This window comes from Pteronotus mesoamericanus, unplaced genomic scaffold, assembly GCF_021234165.1.
Source record: "Pteronotus mesoamericanus isolate MK-2021 breed Mesoamerican mustached bat unplaced genomic scaffold, CSHL_Meso_final contig_347, whole genome shotgun sequence".
NCBI classification, from domain to species: domain Eukaryota; kingdom Metazoa; phylum Chordata; class Mammalia; order Chiroptera; family Mormoopidae; genus Pteronotus; species Pteronotus mesoamericanus.
Genome location: NW_026555137.1, coordinates 11011834 through 11025374, shown reverse-complemented (window position 1 = coordinate 11025374; position 13541 = coordinate 11011834). Strand labels below are relative to the sequence as shown.

The window sequence follows — 13541 nt, the reverse complement described above, 5'->3', positions numbered from 1 at the left end:
TTAAAGGCAGGAGGGTGAACGTGGACACACAGCCCACTCCGCACCTGCCCTCCTGCCTCACGCCCACTGTCCGCCTCCCTAGGACCGGCTGGGTGCCAGGCCTGGCGCCCACAGCCCAGGCTGGGCCTCCCGCTGCCCTCCACGGTCCCCGCAGCTCTGGGCTTAGGGCCAGGTCCAAACAGGCCCTCAGTCAGGGGCCCGGTCGCTCTCCCTTTTCTTCTTCAGAACGAAAGATCTGACCAGGGCCAATCGAGCGTCTCCAGCCGCCCTGACCTGGTGGAGCTGGGCCAGATGCTGGGGAGGAAGTGGGGGAGCCACTCCTTCTTCTGCATGACAAAGCGCGGGGGCTGCCCTCCCCCCGACCGCTAATCAACCCATTGTGAAGGCTTTCCCAATCCACATTCGCTTTCTCCTTTGGGCCTCTGGCTAGGGTTTGCCAGATTTAGCAAACACAAATACAGGACTCCCAGTGAAATTAAAATTTCCGATAAACAATGGAAAATTTGTCCTTAGAAGGATTTCCTAAGTGGTGTCCTGCATTTCATTGGTGAGCCTTCCCCCTGGCTGACTGTCCAATTGTTTTACTTCCCCAAGAAAACGCTTTATCCTGCCTCAAATCCACATGCAGGCTGGGGAAGCCTCAGGGAGCTGGGGGATGTGCCCACGGCCCCCACCAGACCTCAGCCGGCCAAGTGTCCAGGGCCCGCTTCCGCATTCTGGCTGGAAATAGCTGGAGGGTGCGGAGGGAACTTGGGGCTGGGCGCCTGAAGGCCTTGACTGTGCAGGCCTCCATCCTGAACTGTGTGATCTTGGGCATGTTGTCACCTCTCCGAGCCTGTTTTCTTGCCTCGAAAATTGGAGAAGCAAGGGGATGGGGGCGGGGGGAGCAGGGCTGGATGATGCTTTTGACTCTAATATCTAAATCGACAATAGGCCAGGAAGAGGAAGAGGATGGGGCTCCTTATTGGAGAGAACCCCATTGGTGCTCAATGTTCCCAGGACCCTTTAGACACCGTGCCCCACCCCCGCACCACACACAATGGGAAACACTGGGTGTCCTGACCAGGGCTGCCCAGGACCACGGCTGCCCCCAGGAGCCCTCTGTGGACCGGGTCCAGGTGCTCCTCCCGGAGGAGAGGTTGGTCCTTAGCAAGCCCGGTACTGAGAGGGCAGTTTAAACTGCAAAAAGGAGCCGGACTCCAGGGCCACACACCAGGGAGTCCAGTCCATGTCACTGCAGGGGAGCCCAACCTCTCCTCCAGGAAGGAAGCGTTTTACTTGGGCTGGTCAGACACCCAAGCCAAGGCACAGACAGCCTTTGTGCCCTCCCTAGACAGCCCCCTCTGCAGGGCCCAGGGACCTGTCTGGCCACCACCGCCGAGCTCCCAGGAGGGCGAGGGGTGTGACCTTCCCCCTCACCCCCCCACCCAGGCCCAGCCCAGAGCCGGCTATAAAGCTGGCCCAGCCTGGCTCTCAGCACGCCCAGCTGGGACCCTCCTGGACCCTCCTCAGGGGACACTCCGCTCTGCTCCCCCCGCCCCGCCCCGAGTGGCACCATGAGGACCCTGTGGCTGTGCTGGGCGCTCTGGGCGCTGCCCCTGAGCGGCCCCGCGGCGGCCGTGACCGAGGAGCAGATCCTGGGCAGCCTGCTGCAGCAGCTGCGCCTCAGAGAGGTGCCCGTCCTGGACGAGAGCGACGCGGAGGAGCTGGCCGCCCCCGCCCGCGTGAGGGCCCAGTATGTGGCCCTGCTGAGGCGCAGCCACGGGGGCCGATCCCGGGGGAAGAGGTTCAGCCAGAACTTCCGAGGTGAGGCCCCCCTCCCCGCTGCACCCGGGTCCTTGGGGGGTGCAGGGTGGGGGGCAAGACCCATGGGCCTGTCTGGAGGCCCAGGGTCCACAGTGCAGTGAGCTGGGACCGTGAGCTGTGAGGATGGTTGGTCTCTGTGCACCGAGGGACCCACCTCCAGGGCCAGGAGGAGCTGGACACGCTGGCAAAGCCAGAGCAAGAGCAGACATCCAAGGGCCTGGCTGGGTGGTTCAGTTGGTTAGAGCATCATCCCAATATGCCAGGGTTGCAGGTTTTATCCTCGGGCAAGGAACATGCAAAAATTAACCAATTAATGCATAAATAAGTGGAACAACGAATCAATGTCTCTCTCAAAGGAAGGAAGGAAGGAAGGTAGGAAGAAAGACCGACCGACCCATGAGGTAGTGAAGTGGAAGGAGGGTGAATAGAAAAGAGAAAATGGATAGCAAGGAACCTCAGCAGAGAGAGTTGCCTTAGAGAGACAGGAGCTCTGGGTTCGGTCCTCAGCTTTGACCTTTGCTGCTTAACCTCAGACGCAACACCAGACATCCCCGATTCTGTTCGCGCCTTTGGAGCTGAGGCTAGCTTAGCTCTGCAACTCCCCAGAGGCGTGGGCATGCCATGGGAGGTAGGGTGCTTTCATGATGTTGGAGATTATTGTTTGAGGACAGTCTGTCGGGGGTGTGCCAGGTCTCAGTCCCGTGGCAGCCAGTCATCTCCCTGGGGCTGGAGCTCACTGTCCCGGGGCCCAGAGCCACAAGCATCCCCTGCTCCAGCCAGGCAGGGTGCCGGGGAGATGAGGAGGCTGGTCAGGTCTCAAACGCCTCAGCTCATGCTGCAAGCCCGGGGTCTCAGGTGTTGGTACCTCTGACCAGGGTCGTATGCGTGTCCCTGCCACTTCTGGGCTCAGGAGCCCTGAAAAACTCATTTATTTATAGTCTCCTGGCTCCTCTTCCTTCTTCTGGGGACATTTCACCAGAGAGGAAATGGCAGTAAATGCAGGGCTCTTTCTGCCATTTAGGAAACGCCAGGTTCAGCGGTGACCGCAGACTCCCGTTGGCTGGGGTCTCCGCTGGCTGCTCTCCACTCTCATCCCAATGTTGTCACCTCTGCCTAAAGAAGGCTCCTGTCACCTGGACAGTCTGCTCAGGGGCCCAAAGCTGCCCCTCCCCACTGAGGGTGGGGGCCGCTAGGAACAAGCTCCAGGCGCAAATGACTTGGGAGGCTAGGACCGGCCAGGAACTTTTTCCTTTTGGGGGTGCTCGCTTTCTCTCCTGGCCCATCAGCTCCCCACATTCTCCCGGTGCATCACTAGGGAGACCCTGTTCCCAGGCTCTGGTCCCTGCCACCCTCAGAGGTCCCCAGGTGCCTGGAGAGGCCCCGCTGACCCTGCCCTTGTCCCCAGAGGTGGCCGGCAGGTTCCTGGCGTCCGAGGCCTCCAGGCGCCTGCTGGTGTTCAGCATGGAGCGGCGGCTGCCCCCCAACAGTGAGCTGGTGCAGGCGGTGCTGCGCCTCTTCCAGGAGCCTCTCCCCGAGGCTGCGCTCCGCAGCCACGAGCTGCTCTCTCCACACAGCGACCGGGCCCGGGTCACCGTCCAGTGGCTGCAGGCCAGGGATGACGGCTCCAACCGCACGTTCCTCATCGACTCCAGGTGGGGAAGCCCTGGCTAGGATGTGTGTGTGTGTGTGTGTGTGTGTGGCGGGGGAGAGTGGGGGGAAGTAGCGGGGCGAGGGTCCCCAGGACGGGGACAGGAGGGGGTTGGAGAGGTCCCCCAATCTCCAGCCCTGAGCACGGGCCTCTGTCTCCTCCCGGTGCCGCAGGCTGGTGTCCGTCCGCGAGAGCGGCTGGAGAGCCTTCGACGTGACCGAGGCTGTGAACTTCTGGCAGCAGCTGAGCCGGCCCCGGGAGCCGCTGCTGCTGCAGGTGTCGGTGCAGCGGGAGCACGTGGGCCCGCTGACCTCCAGCGCCCATGAGCTGGTGCGCTTCGCCTCCCAGGGGCCGCCGGGCGGCCGGCAGGGCGAGCCCCAGCTGGAGCTGCACACCCTGGACCTCGGGGAGTTCGGGTAGGCTCTGAGGGGCAGAGGGTCAACCGGATTAGGGAAATACGCTTAAACTGAAAGGGGCAACTCTTCTCATGGTGCTATGGGAATGAATGAGTACATAAAACTCCTTTGAATCTTAGGAGTAATATCACATTACTGTTTATATTCCGGTTATTTCTAGTTATCTATCCTTGTCACACACATCCTGCTTTTTTTAATGCCAGGAGAGATGGGTTACACATCTCCCTCCCAGATGCCCCGCAAGGTCCGCCCCGGGTCCCCTGACCTCAGTTCTCCCACCTGACCTCTGACTCCGCTTCTCCTTGCCCCCAACAGAGCTCAGGGCAATTGCGACCCTGAGGCGCCAGTGACCGAGGGCACCCGCTGCTGCCGCCAGGAGACCTACATTGACCTGCAGGGGATGAAGTGGGCGGAGCACTGGGTCCTGGAGCCGCCCGGCTTCCTGGCCTACGAGTGCGTGGGCGCCTGCCAGCAGCCCCCGGAGGCCCTGAGCGTCAAGTGGCCGTTTCTGGGGCCAAGACAGTGCGTCGCGTCCGAGACGACCTCGCTGCCCATGATTGTGAGCGTCAAGGAAGGAGGCAGGCCGCGGCCGCAGGTGGTCAGCCTGCCCAACATGAGGGTGCAGAAGTGCAGCTGCGCCTCGGACGGGGCGCCCGTGCCAAGGAAGCTGGAGCCGTAGGCGCCGGGCACTGCCTCCTTGGGACTTGGCTTCTGTGTGTGTCAGAAACATCCTAGGTACAAGAAGAGACGGGGATTGCTGATGGCAAATTCTCTGTGCTCTCTACGGAGCTCTGATTTTACTTCCTCCAACCAGGCAGCTCACCTGCTAATAATTGCTTCCCAGGAATGAGGCTCTGTGGTCACTGGGTAGCCCCAGCCCAGTCTTCTCTGCCTTTCATATCATTCACTGCACTCGATCCTAAGCACTTACCTGTGATGATTTTGTAATCGAGGAGCAGAAACTCCAATCTGTCATTGTTTCCCTGTCCCATCACTGGATCTGGGCTGAGCTCTGGCATGGGCCAGAAACCCAGCTGCCACTCTGGGCTTAAAACCGAGGGCCAAGTATGGGTCGTGCCGTCCCCTCTCAGATATTAAGGGCACTTTGCAAGAAACACATAAATCGCGTTTTATTCTGTATTTCTGCATTTTACCCAGAAGCATGACAACGTTAAGGGAACAGAAAGTTCTATGGGGACTAGGCCAACCTGATTAGAAAAATAAGAAAAGCGCTATAAAAAAAAAAAAAAAAACCCAACAAACATGGTCAAGGTTTCAGTTAAGTCAAACAGGAAGCTAAGGTCGAAATGCATTCAGTTTCTGGTGTGCCCGTCCTTTTATAATTGAAGCAGAAATCTTTTTTGTCATTGTTGTCGACGTTTTTACTTTTCTGGGCACAGTGAGTGGGCTTTATTTTAATTCTGCTTGCTATCAAATGAGAAAACCTGATCAAAATCATCAGTACAACAATAATGTGAGTCACTCCTTTAGATTTTGGGGGCAGATAAAGGGAGCAAGTGATGAAACTGTTAGATGGAATATTTTTGAATGCCAAGATTACATGGGCTTTTCAGCTGTGACTTTGAGGTAGGATGCTGTCCTGGGGTGTGAGGTCTTGGATTCCTTGCTAGTCTGTCCAGCTCTTATTAGCTATAAATTCTATGTCTTCTAAACCTCCGTTTTCTTCTCTATCAAGTGCACCCCCCCCATTCCCATACATTTACTGGAGCTTTAAGGAAATAATGTTTTTACAAGCACTCCACACCTGCATGACGTTACATAGCAGAGGCTAAGGTAATCTGAATTCCCATCCCGATCCATTTTGGACTTTTACTGATTTTGAAATAAATTTCACCCACTAGAAATCAGATTTAGAAATCCCTTCCCTTTCTGAAATCAAAGATCCTAACTTTTTCTTTTTGTCAGCGGCTTCATCCTTGTAATTAATTACTGGGGTTAGAAGCTTGCTCTTCCTTGGGGGCGGGGGGCGCCATTGAGTCAGGAAAGGAAGGAGGAGCGGCAGGTAGGGGTGTGCTGGTGGCGGGGCGGGGGAGAGTGGGCAGGTCAGTCTGAGGACGAGGTGGAGGAGTCCAGGGGCCACGTCAGGAACCTGCTGGAGATGAGGTGTGGGGCCCTTGTGGGAGAAGAGAGGTGGCCAGAGGCAGGTATGGAGGACGTGCTGAGCCCAGGGGCCAAGGGCGAACGGTGGGAAGTGACTAGTAGCCGGGGTTTGTGAGTGGGAAAGAAGGAGGAAACAGGTGGGACAGAAAACTGTCGGAGAAGCAGGAGGAGACCCCCTCCTCCCAGAGCCACAGGCTGGCGCTAGGAGCGTGGGCGGGAGGTCAGGAGAAGACCTTTACCATCACAATAAGAGACGAGAGCCCGGAAATGGCAGAGGGGGCCGAGAACCGGCAAAGCTGTGCGTGTGCGCGCGAGAGAGGGCCCGGAATGCCTATTTTTAGTTCTAGGAAGGACCTGGAAGTCAGCTTCGGTGCAACCCCTAGGTGTTGCAGATGTGGAAACCAAGCCTGCGAGGGAGGGCACTTTGCATGCCAGGCAGGCAGGCAGGCGGGCGGGGCCCTTTGGCCTCACAGGGCGCGCGTCCTCCGTGAGCCCCGTCCTGCGTCCCTGCTCAGTGCCCATCCCAGCGCCCTCGGCCCGCCTTCAGTCCAGTTCGGAGGAAGCAGCCTGGTACCCAGCCCGGGCCTGGGTAGTACCTCGCGGCTCCGGTTTGGGGCCGCACCGAGATCTCCCACGCGGGGCCCCTACGGCGAGCGGGGGAGCTGCGGCCTGTCGCGGTGGCACCAGGTGCCCGCGTTCCTCCGGAAGCAGAGGTACTGAGCCCTGCCGAGCTCTGCATCCTCCCTACGAGCCGTCGAGGATATAAAGTGGAAAACAGGGTAGACCACGAGTGTTTGAGGGTGCTCTCCCTGCACGACCCCGGGCTGCGACCACCTGTGCATGGCCCAGGTCTCCCCAAGGTGCGCGCGGTATGGGAACGTGCCGGGGGCCTGACGAGGAGAAGTAGCCCTGGCGACGTCCCTGGAAGTGAGCTGTCGGAGACAAGGGACGAGGACGGCCGAGGGGCGGCACAGGCGCGGGAGGCGGCATCCGGGTGGACGCCAGCGCGAGCGGCTCCTGCAAATTGGGCAAGCGGTGACCGCGGCTCTGCGCATGTGCAGGAGGCGCGGGCCTTTCGCTGTGTAACTTTCAAGTTTCCCGGACGCCGCTCCGCGGGACCAGGTGGAGCCAGACAACTTCCTCCGGCCGCGCCACTGGCTTTTTACCCCGCAGGTAAAGTGGGAGGGTGTCGCTGAGCACGCGGAATGTCGCCCCTCGCCTGTCCTGGTCGTGCGGAACCTGGGTCTGCGCCGGGGTGCCACGACAAGGGTCAGGTTTCGGGGCGCAGCCCTCGGGTCCCCGCAGCCCCCACTCCTTAGCCGGGTGGGCGGGTGGGTGGGAGCAGAGGGTCGGTCCCGCGCCGCGCAGCCCCAGAGTCCACTTTGCGCCCCGCTGCGCCCCGCGCTCCTCCGGACTTCCCTCCCGGGCTCCAGCTTTTCGCCTTTACTCCGATCCCTCCCCTAGTCTGTCCCCAGTACTCGGGGATTTGTCAACTGGAAGCCGACTTCCCGGCCCCGGCCGCGGCGCCTCGGGGCTCCTTCTCGAACTGTATGCGAGGCAGGCCTGGGAAATGGTCAAGGCGCGTGAGCCCCCTGCCGCCGGGGAGGTTGACACCACCCTGGGTCTGCCCCTCGATGACCACTCCCTAGAGCCCGGGAGGAGCCGAGGAGGAGGGCGGGGAGTTCGGGGGAGGGGCGCGGAGGGCGAGGGGAACTGTGCTAGGAAACCAAAGCCACGGGGGTTCCAGTACCTGATAAAGACTGGCTGGCCACCTGAGACCCCGGGGTGGCCTCCGTGTTTCAGCCCCAGGCAGTGCCCCCAATGGCAGGAGCCCACATTGCGTCTGACCCACTCACCTTGGAACTGCCTTCTACCCTGAAATCAGCGGCACGGCTGTGGCCCAGCCACTGCTAGGGTCTGAGGTGAAGCCAGTGGGTTGTGCTCACCCGTGCCGGGCCTGGTGGACACAAGGGCGTTGTGGGAGGCATCCTGGGCCTTTCTGGCTCCTGCAGCGGGGTAGGCACTCGCCGGGGCTGAGGAAAGACTCCGTCTGAGTCACCCTTACTGTTTCTCCCTTCTCCCCAAGCAAGCGCCCCTTGTCTTTCTCCCTTCTCGCCTCCTCCCACACCTGTCAGAGCCCTGAAGTCAGCTTCTGCCTGAGGACAACGTGAACAGAAGCAGAGGCTGCTTCCCCCCCCCTCCCCACACCCTCTTGTTTGTTTAGTGTTGGTGCAAAGGTCTCTCTCGCTGGTTAGTGGGCTCCAGCAAGGAAAACATCAGATGGGGTCCTGCTGTTTTCCCATTAGCTGGAGGGCGAGTTAAAAGCAAACTGGCTTTCGAGGGCAGGGCTGGGCCGGAGCTAAATCCTTTACGGGCACCGTCTCAGGTGTGCGCCTCCCAGCAGCCCTGTGTGAGAGAAACAGTGTTGTCCCCACTTGATGGAGAAGGAAGCCAAGGCACAGAGTGGTTAAACCACTTGTCTAAGCAACATGGTGCCAGGACCCTAACTCCAGAGCCCGTTCAGATAAATGCCAGGCACGCTGCCTCTCATCGTGCAGACGCCGTGCCATGCTCCAGGGCTGCCGTGTGTGGAGGTAAACAGTTGTCCAGGGTACTGGGTCCTGTTTAGTGGCAGTTTAAGAAAAAGTCTGTGTTTACCTTGCAGCCTTCTTCTGCATCAAGATAAGCGTGAGCACCTGTGGCAGAAGGGCTAGGGCTGCTTGGGGCCCTGGGATCATTGTAACAAAATTGGGCGATTTGGTGATGTTAAAAATACCTTGAATTTGTATGGAGCCTCCTTATGAGAGCCAACAATGCTCACATACTTCCTGCCGCACTCTGCTGGCCTTTCTGGAAGAAATAGAGACCTTCACCTGTGCTACGGGGCCAGCCCTTGCTGCCAGCTCAGGTGGGCAGCAGGGTAGCGTTGGTGGTTAGCCTCTTGGTCAAGTCTGAGACCGGCTGTTGGGCTCAGCCATCTGCCCCACTGGCTGCAGTCGGACTCTGTGGTGCCCGTGGACTGAACTTTGAGTTGGGGGACGGAGCCACCCATTGCTCCCTGGCTCGGCAGGAATTCTTGGCTTTCCTACAGGTCAGGGTCTTGGCTAGAAATGAGATGACTACAGACCTCTCTGGAAGGCGCGGATAAGTGTTAGGTATTTGCAAATGCATATCAAACAAATATTGGATGACTGGATATTGTGAAGGTGGTGGCCAGGCAGGGTTCCTATGACCACAGGGCCTCCTTGCTGGTTTGGCCCCTGCCCAAAACAATCAGTTTTTCACCTGCGGAGCCCGCTGTCTCCTGATCACTACCAGCTGGGACCCTCTCTCCCCTACCTTGCCCCGCCCCACCTGGCAGAGCTGCCTCTCAGAGGTGCCTGTTCTGAAGATGTAGAGGGGCCGGCCCTGGACAGACTATGGCGTTTCAGCAGCATCTGGGCTTTCCTTGTGTGACGGGCAGGGACAGGCTACAGCTGAGAGAGACTGCAGGCCTCCCCAGGTGTGCCGTCACCTGGGCACCTCACCTGGAGGGGGCTGACGGGGACAGCCTGCATGCCAGGCCGGTGGTGTTGGCTGTCTGACCGCGCTGAATTCTTACCAAACTGTAAAATTCGCCAAGGGATCCTGTTTGGCAAGAGGAAAGGGACTTGGAGGTGCAACGGGGGCTAAAGGAGGAAGAGGAACCGCAGCACCTTACTTCCTTGGGGCCCTGCTGGCCCAAAGCTTGTCATAAGGCAACTTTGGTGAGGGTTGTCCCGCCCTGGCCCCGCCGCGGCAGCTGCCACCTCTTTTAAGGAACAATGTTCCCTCTGTGAGCATGTTATGAGGCATTTTTTTTTTCTTTTTTACCACGTCACTTTTCAAGCCTTCCTTGTTTGTTCTGCCTGGTCCCTGGCAGCAGCCACCTTTGCCACGTGAGGTCCTCCACTCAGAGTCCCACCGCCTGCAGTGCGTGGGGTGGGGGACCGCTGCCCTGGACCCAGCCGGGCCTTGAGCCACAGGAGGAGAGGAGAGAGGCGGTGGGGCCCCAGGTGGTGCTGCGTGAGGAGGGAGGAGCAGGGCGGCACAGAGCAGCATGCGTCTGGGATCTGTTCTGGGAGTTGGGGGAGAGGCCAGGGCACGAGGGTACCCCTGGGAGGACCAAAGGGTCTATGTGAGCCTTTGAGTTCAGGGACAGCGGACCAGGTGTGAGTGGGGCGGGGGCGTGCGGGGGGTGGGAGGCGTCTCAGGTCAGAACTCCTGAGCTGGAAGAGGCAGCTTCCGCTTGACGCTGGTTGTCTGTGTTCCGTCAGGAACGTCTGTCAACGCTGATGCCCCATGACCCTGTGGTCAGGAGAGTCCTGCAGGAAATGAGTGGCCGGCCCGAGGCAGCTGGGGAGGTGGCCGGGGCTGCCGCTGCTTTTGCCAGAGACAGCTCCCCCCGGGGACCTCTTCAAGGGACTCGCCCACAGCCTTTACATCCCCTGGTGTCTGGTAAGTGTGAAGGCAGGAGGAGGGGCGGGCCTTGGCCTCCCAGCACCAAGCTGAGGTGTTCCGTTGGGGTGGTGCCCTGGGTGGGGTTTAAAGGAGTGAGGCCAAGATCCTCTGCCTCCCAGGGGTAGCTTTTGTGACTCTGTTCAGAGCCACCAAGTCCGTGGCTCTGGCACCACACCCTCCAGCTCTCAGAGGGGTGAGAAAGTGACTTGGTCTTCTGGGAAATCCTCCCATGACTTGGACCTGCCACCCTCCCCTGCACCCTGCCTGCACTTCTGTGTGTGTGAAATTGTCCCCAGCCCGGCAGTCGCAGGGGTCAGAACTGGGATCCACCCCTGCCCCCAGCACACAACGCCCGCCCCCCCGCCACCGCCCAGCACTACCAGGAGCCCAAACTTCTGTGGGCGTCTCTGTACCTTTCTTTCTTGTTTCTGCAGCAGGTAAAGGACCAGATGTGGCAGAAGCCCCCGGGAATGTGGTATAAGCAGATGGGGGGGAGGTGGGAGCTGGAGGAAGGGGTGCTGAGCACCTCTCCTGGCTCTCCAGCCACAGACAGTGTGAAAACACCGGGGCTTTTCATTAGCTCCCCCAGGGCCACCAGGAGCCAGGAAACACGTGGTCAGCAGCCTGCCGGGGGCAGTATTTGCTTTGGACATTTCAAGCTTTCCATTCAGACCAAAGGGACTCCTGGAATGCAGGGGTCAGAAGGCAGAGCTGGGGGACTCGGCGGGTGACTCAGGGGTCCCTGTGGAGGTCCTGAGCTCTGTCTCCCTTCTCCCCCTTGGGATACCCCGCTCTGTCTTTTCTGTTGCCCCATCGTCTCTCTGGCCGCCCCTCGTGAGGCCTTTCACCTCCCAGCGAACTCCCGTGTCTGTCCGTCAGCTGGAGAGGGAGCGCAGCGCGGCAGACTCTCACCTGGCGCCTGCGCGTCAGGGGTCTGGGTCTGAGGCTCCTTTCCGCCGGTACCAGCTCCTTAACCCTGGGGCGGGTTGTCAAGCCTCTGAGCCTCATTTCCACGTGCATCCAACGGGCCTGCCTGTGACAGCGGTGGACAGTGGCGGCAGGGGCTCGTCCTTCTGTCCGTGGCTCCCAGGGATCGCAGCTGTTGCAAACTTAGATGCCCCTTCTTCCTTATCTGTCGCCTTCCACCCTCTCCTCGCCTGCAGGCGAGCACTCCTGGGGGCTCCCGGGGGCTCCTGTGGGAATTACCTTGCCAGCGGAGGTCCTGGAGGCTGGAGGCCCTGGGGCACCGCCTAAGCAGGCAGACACTGCAGCGCCTGTCCTTCCCTTTCTTCCTGTCCCCCCACCGGGGAGGCTGTCAGCTGTGTCTTGCATGAGCCATCCACCCCCTCTGTTTGACTCCTGGGATTGTTCCCACAATGGAGCTATTTTCTGTAGTCGCGGCCAGGCACGTGGGGCCTGGCGTCGGCCGCTCCCCGACCCCGTGCCGCCGGCTCCCTGTGCCCCACTGGCCCCTGGAGGGGGCACCCCGCTGTGGCAAGAGTTTGAGCTCCCGCCACCTGCCTGGTCCTGTCCTTCAGGGGTGCCAGGCGTGATGACTGACTCCCCATTCCTGGAGCTGTGGCAGTCCAAGGCGGTGTCCATCCGGGACCGACTGGGCATCGGGGACCAGCCCAATGACGCCTACTGCTACAACTCAGCCAAAAACAGCACCGTGCTCCAGGGGGTCGCCTTCGGTGGCATCCCCACTGTTCTGCTCCTGGATGTCAGCTGCTTTCTGGTAAGACCCCGGTGAATCATGTCCCTCACCCCCGACCCTGCCCCTAGAGCTATTTGCTTATTTAAGCCCCCACCCAGGGCCTTCTGGGAAATTCAGGTGAGGAGCCAGATAGATGTACCTGGGTTTCTCTCCCAACTCGGCTACTTATGGCTCTGTGACCATGGGTACGTAGGCTGGGCCTTGGGTTTCTGCTTTGTAAAATGGAGCTAATAATTCTTACTTCAGAGAGTTTAGAGGTTAAATAGGGCAAGGTATGGAAACGACACAGGTCACTGTTCCTTTGGTTATTACTGTTGTCACTGAGTTATCAGTCTGTTCTTGTTCCCAAAGATCCCCCCAGTTTGAAGTATGCCATTTTTCTTCCTTATACTGACTCAGCATGGGCTGGGGGAAGTTTCCTGGGACTGAGGGGCACCTTCGTGGCACAAACACCGATGGGCTGGTTGGCCCCTCTTGGTGCCTGCTGCTAACATCCCATATGAGTGAATGCGGTGAGATGGGGGCAGAGGGGGTAGGCATCCCAGGCTGGCTTTGGGCCAGAGGCCAGGTGGCGGGTTGTGGGGGCGAGAGTCAGGGTACCATGAGTGTCTGGGTTCCCAAGAGAAAGAGGCAGGTATCAAACAAGTTTGCAGCCACAAAAAACAGTCTAACGGCCGGGGGTGGGGGTTTTCCCCCTCCTTTCCAGTTTGGTCCCCAGGATTAAGGTCTAAGTATGTGTGTTCTAGTTTGGCTTCACTGTTGGTCCTTTATGGGCTGACGTGGCAACTGGCATGCTCCTCATGTTGTTATGGAAAAGGGCTCCTTCAGTGTGAAATCAGCCAGGTCTTGGGGCTAAACCCCGTTTGTCACATAGACCGGTTTCTGCTGAAAGGGAAGAGCGGGCAGGAGTGAGTGCGGCGGTGGGTTTGAGGGTGCCGGGGTTCATGCAGGGGGAGGCCCTGGAGCGGTAATGCAGCGTCCCCAGGCAGGGGAGAGGGGGCCAAGGCGAGAAGTCTGGGGAGGGAGGCCGGGCAGGGACCCTAGGCGGGCTGGGCGGGGCACGTCTGGACAGGGCAGGTTGAGAAGAGAGAGTTGCTCTCCAGGAGAGTGTGCTGGTGGGGGTGCATTTTTATTGCAGGGAGATATTGAGGGGGCGTCATGGAAGAGCAGGGGGTGGTGGAGGCTGAAGACCTGGGCTCATGGGACGTGGCCACCCCCCACGCTGAGAAAGCAGCAGTCAGGACTCAGAGGGCAGGCCCTGCTGAGCAGCCTTCGTTTTATCCTACAATGTGACTCACCTGCCTTTGAAAACACTCCCCCAACTTCCGGCTCTGCCTGAGTGCTCTGCTACCTT

At 59.7% G+C, this 13541-nt stretch overlaps 2 protein-coding genes across 4 annotated transcripts in view; both read left to right on the top strand.

Moving 5' to 3' along the window:
* The first annotated feature begins 1556 nt into the window (after positions 1-1556).
* LEFTY1 (left-right determination factor 1) lies at positions 1557-4549 on the top strand. 2 transcript variants are annotated; one of them, XM_054576462.1, is made up of 5 exons: positions 1557-1806; positions 3212-3240; positions 3343-3458; positions 3628-3870; positions 4186-4549. In XM_054576462.1, the coding sequence occupies exons 1-5, from the start codon at positions 1557-1559 to the stop codon at positions 4547-4549; spliced, it is 1002 nt and encodes a 333-aa protein (XP_054432437.1). The 2 variants fall into 2 exon arrangements, with proteins under 2 accessions (XP_054432437.1, XP_054432436.1); XM_054576461.1 differs by having other exon boundaries at positions 3212-3458.
* A 1469-nt stretch (positions 4550-6018) lies between these two features.
* TMEM63A (transmembrane protein 63A) overlaps positions 6019-13541 on the top strand; it is a 28277-nt gene continuing 20754 nt past the window's right edge. Inside the window, exons 1-4 of one of the 2 annotated variants that reach the window (XM_054576656.1) lie at positions 6019-6035; positions 7053-7164; positions 10287-10467; positions 12009-12208. In XM_054576656.1, coding sequence (XP_054432631.1) covers positions 10305-10467; positions 12009-12208 — 363 coding nt within the window. In that variant the 5' untranslated portion in view covers positions 6019-6035; positions 7053-7164; positions 10287-10304. Of the gene's footprint in view, positions 6036-7050; positions 7165-10286; positions 10468-12008; positions 12209-13541 lie in introns of those variants that run through there. The other variant, XM_054576655.1, reaches the window with a different exon arrangement.

Excerpts from the sequence above, each read along its gene's own strand:
- LEFTY1 (XM_054576461.1), top strand. The coding sequence starts at position 1,557 with ATGAGGACCCTGTGGCTGTGCTGGGCGCTCTGGGCGCTGCCCCTGAGC. Across the intron at positions 1,807-3,211 it reads GTTCAGCCAGAACTTCCGAG|AGGTGGCCGGCAGGTTCCTG; the intron begins GTGAGGCCCCCC and ends CCTTGTCCCCAG. Across the intron at positions 3,459-3,627 it reads ACGTTCCTCATCGACTCCAG|GCTGGTGTCCGTCCGCGAGA; the intron begins GTGGGGAAGCCC and ends CCGGTGCCGCAG.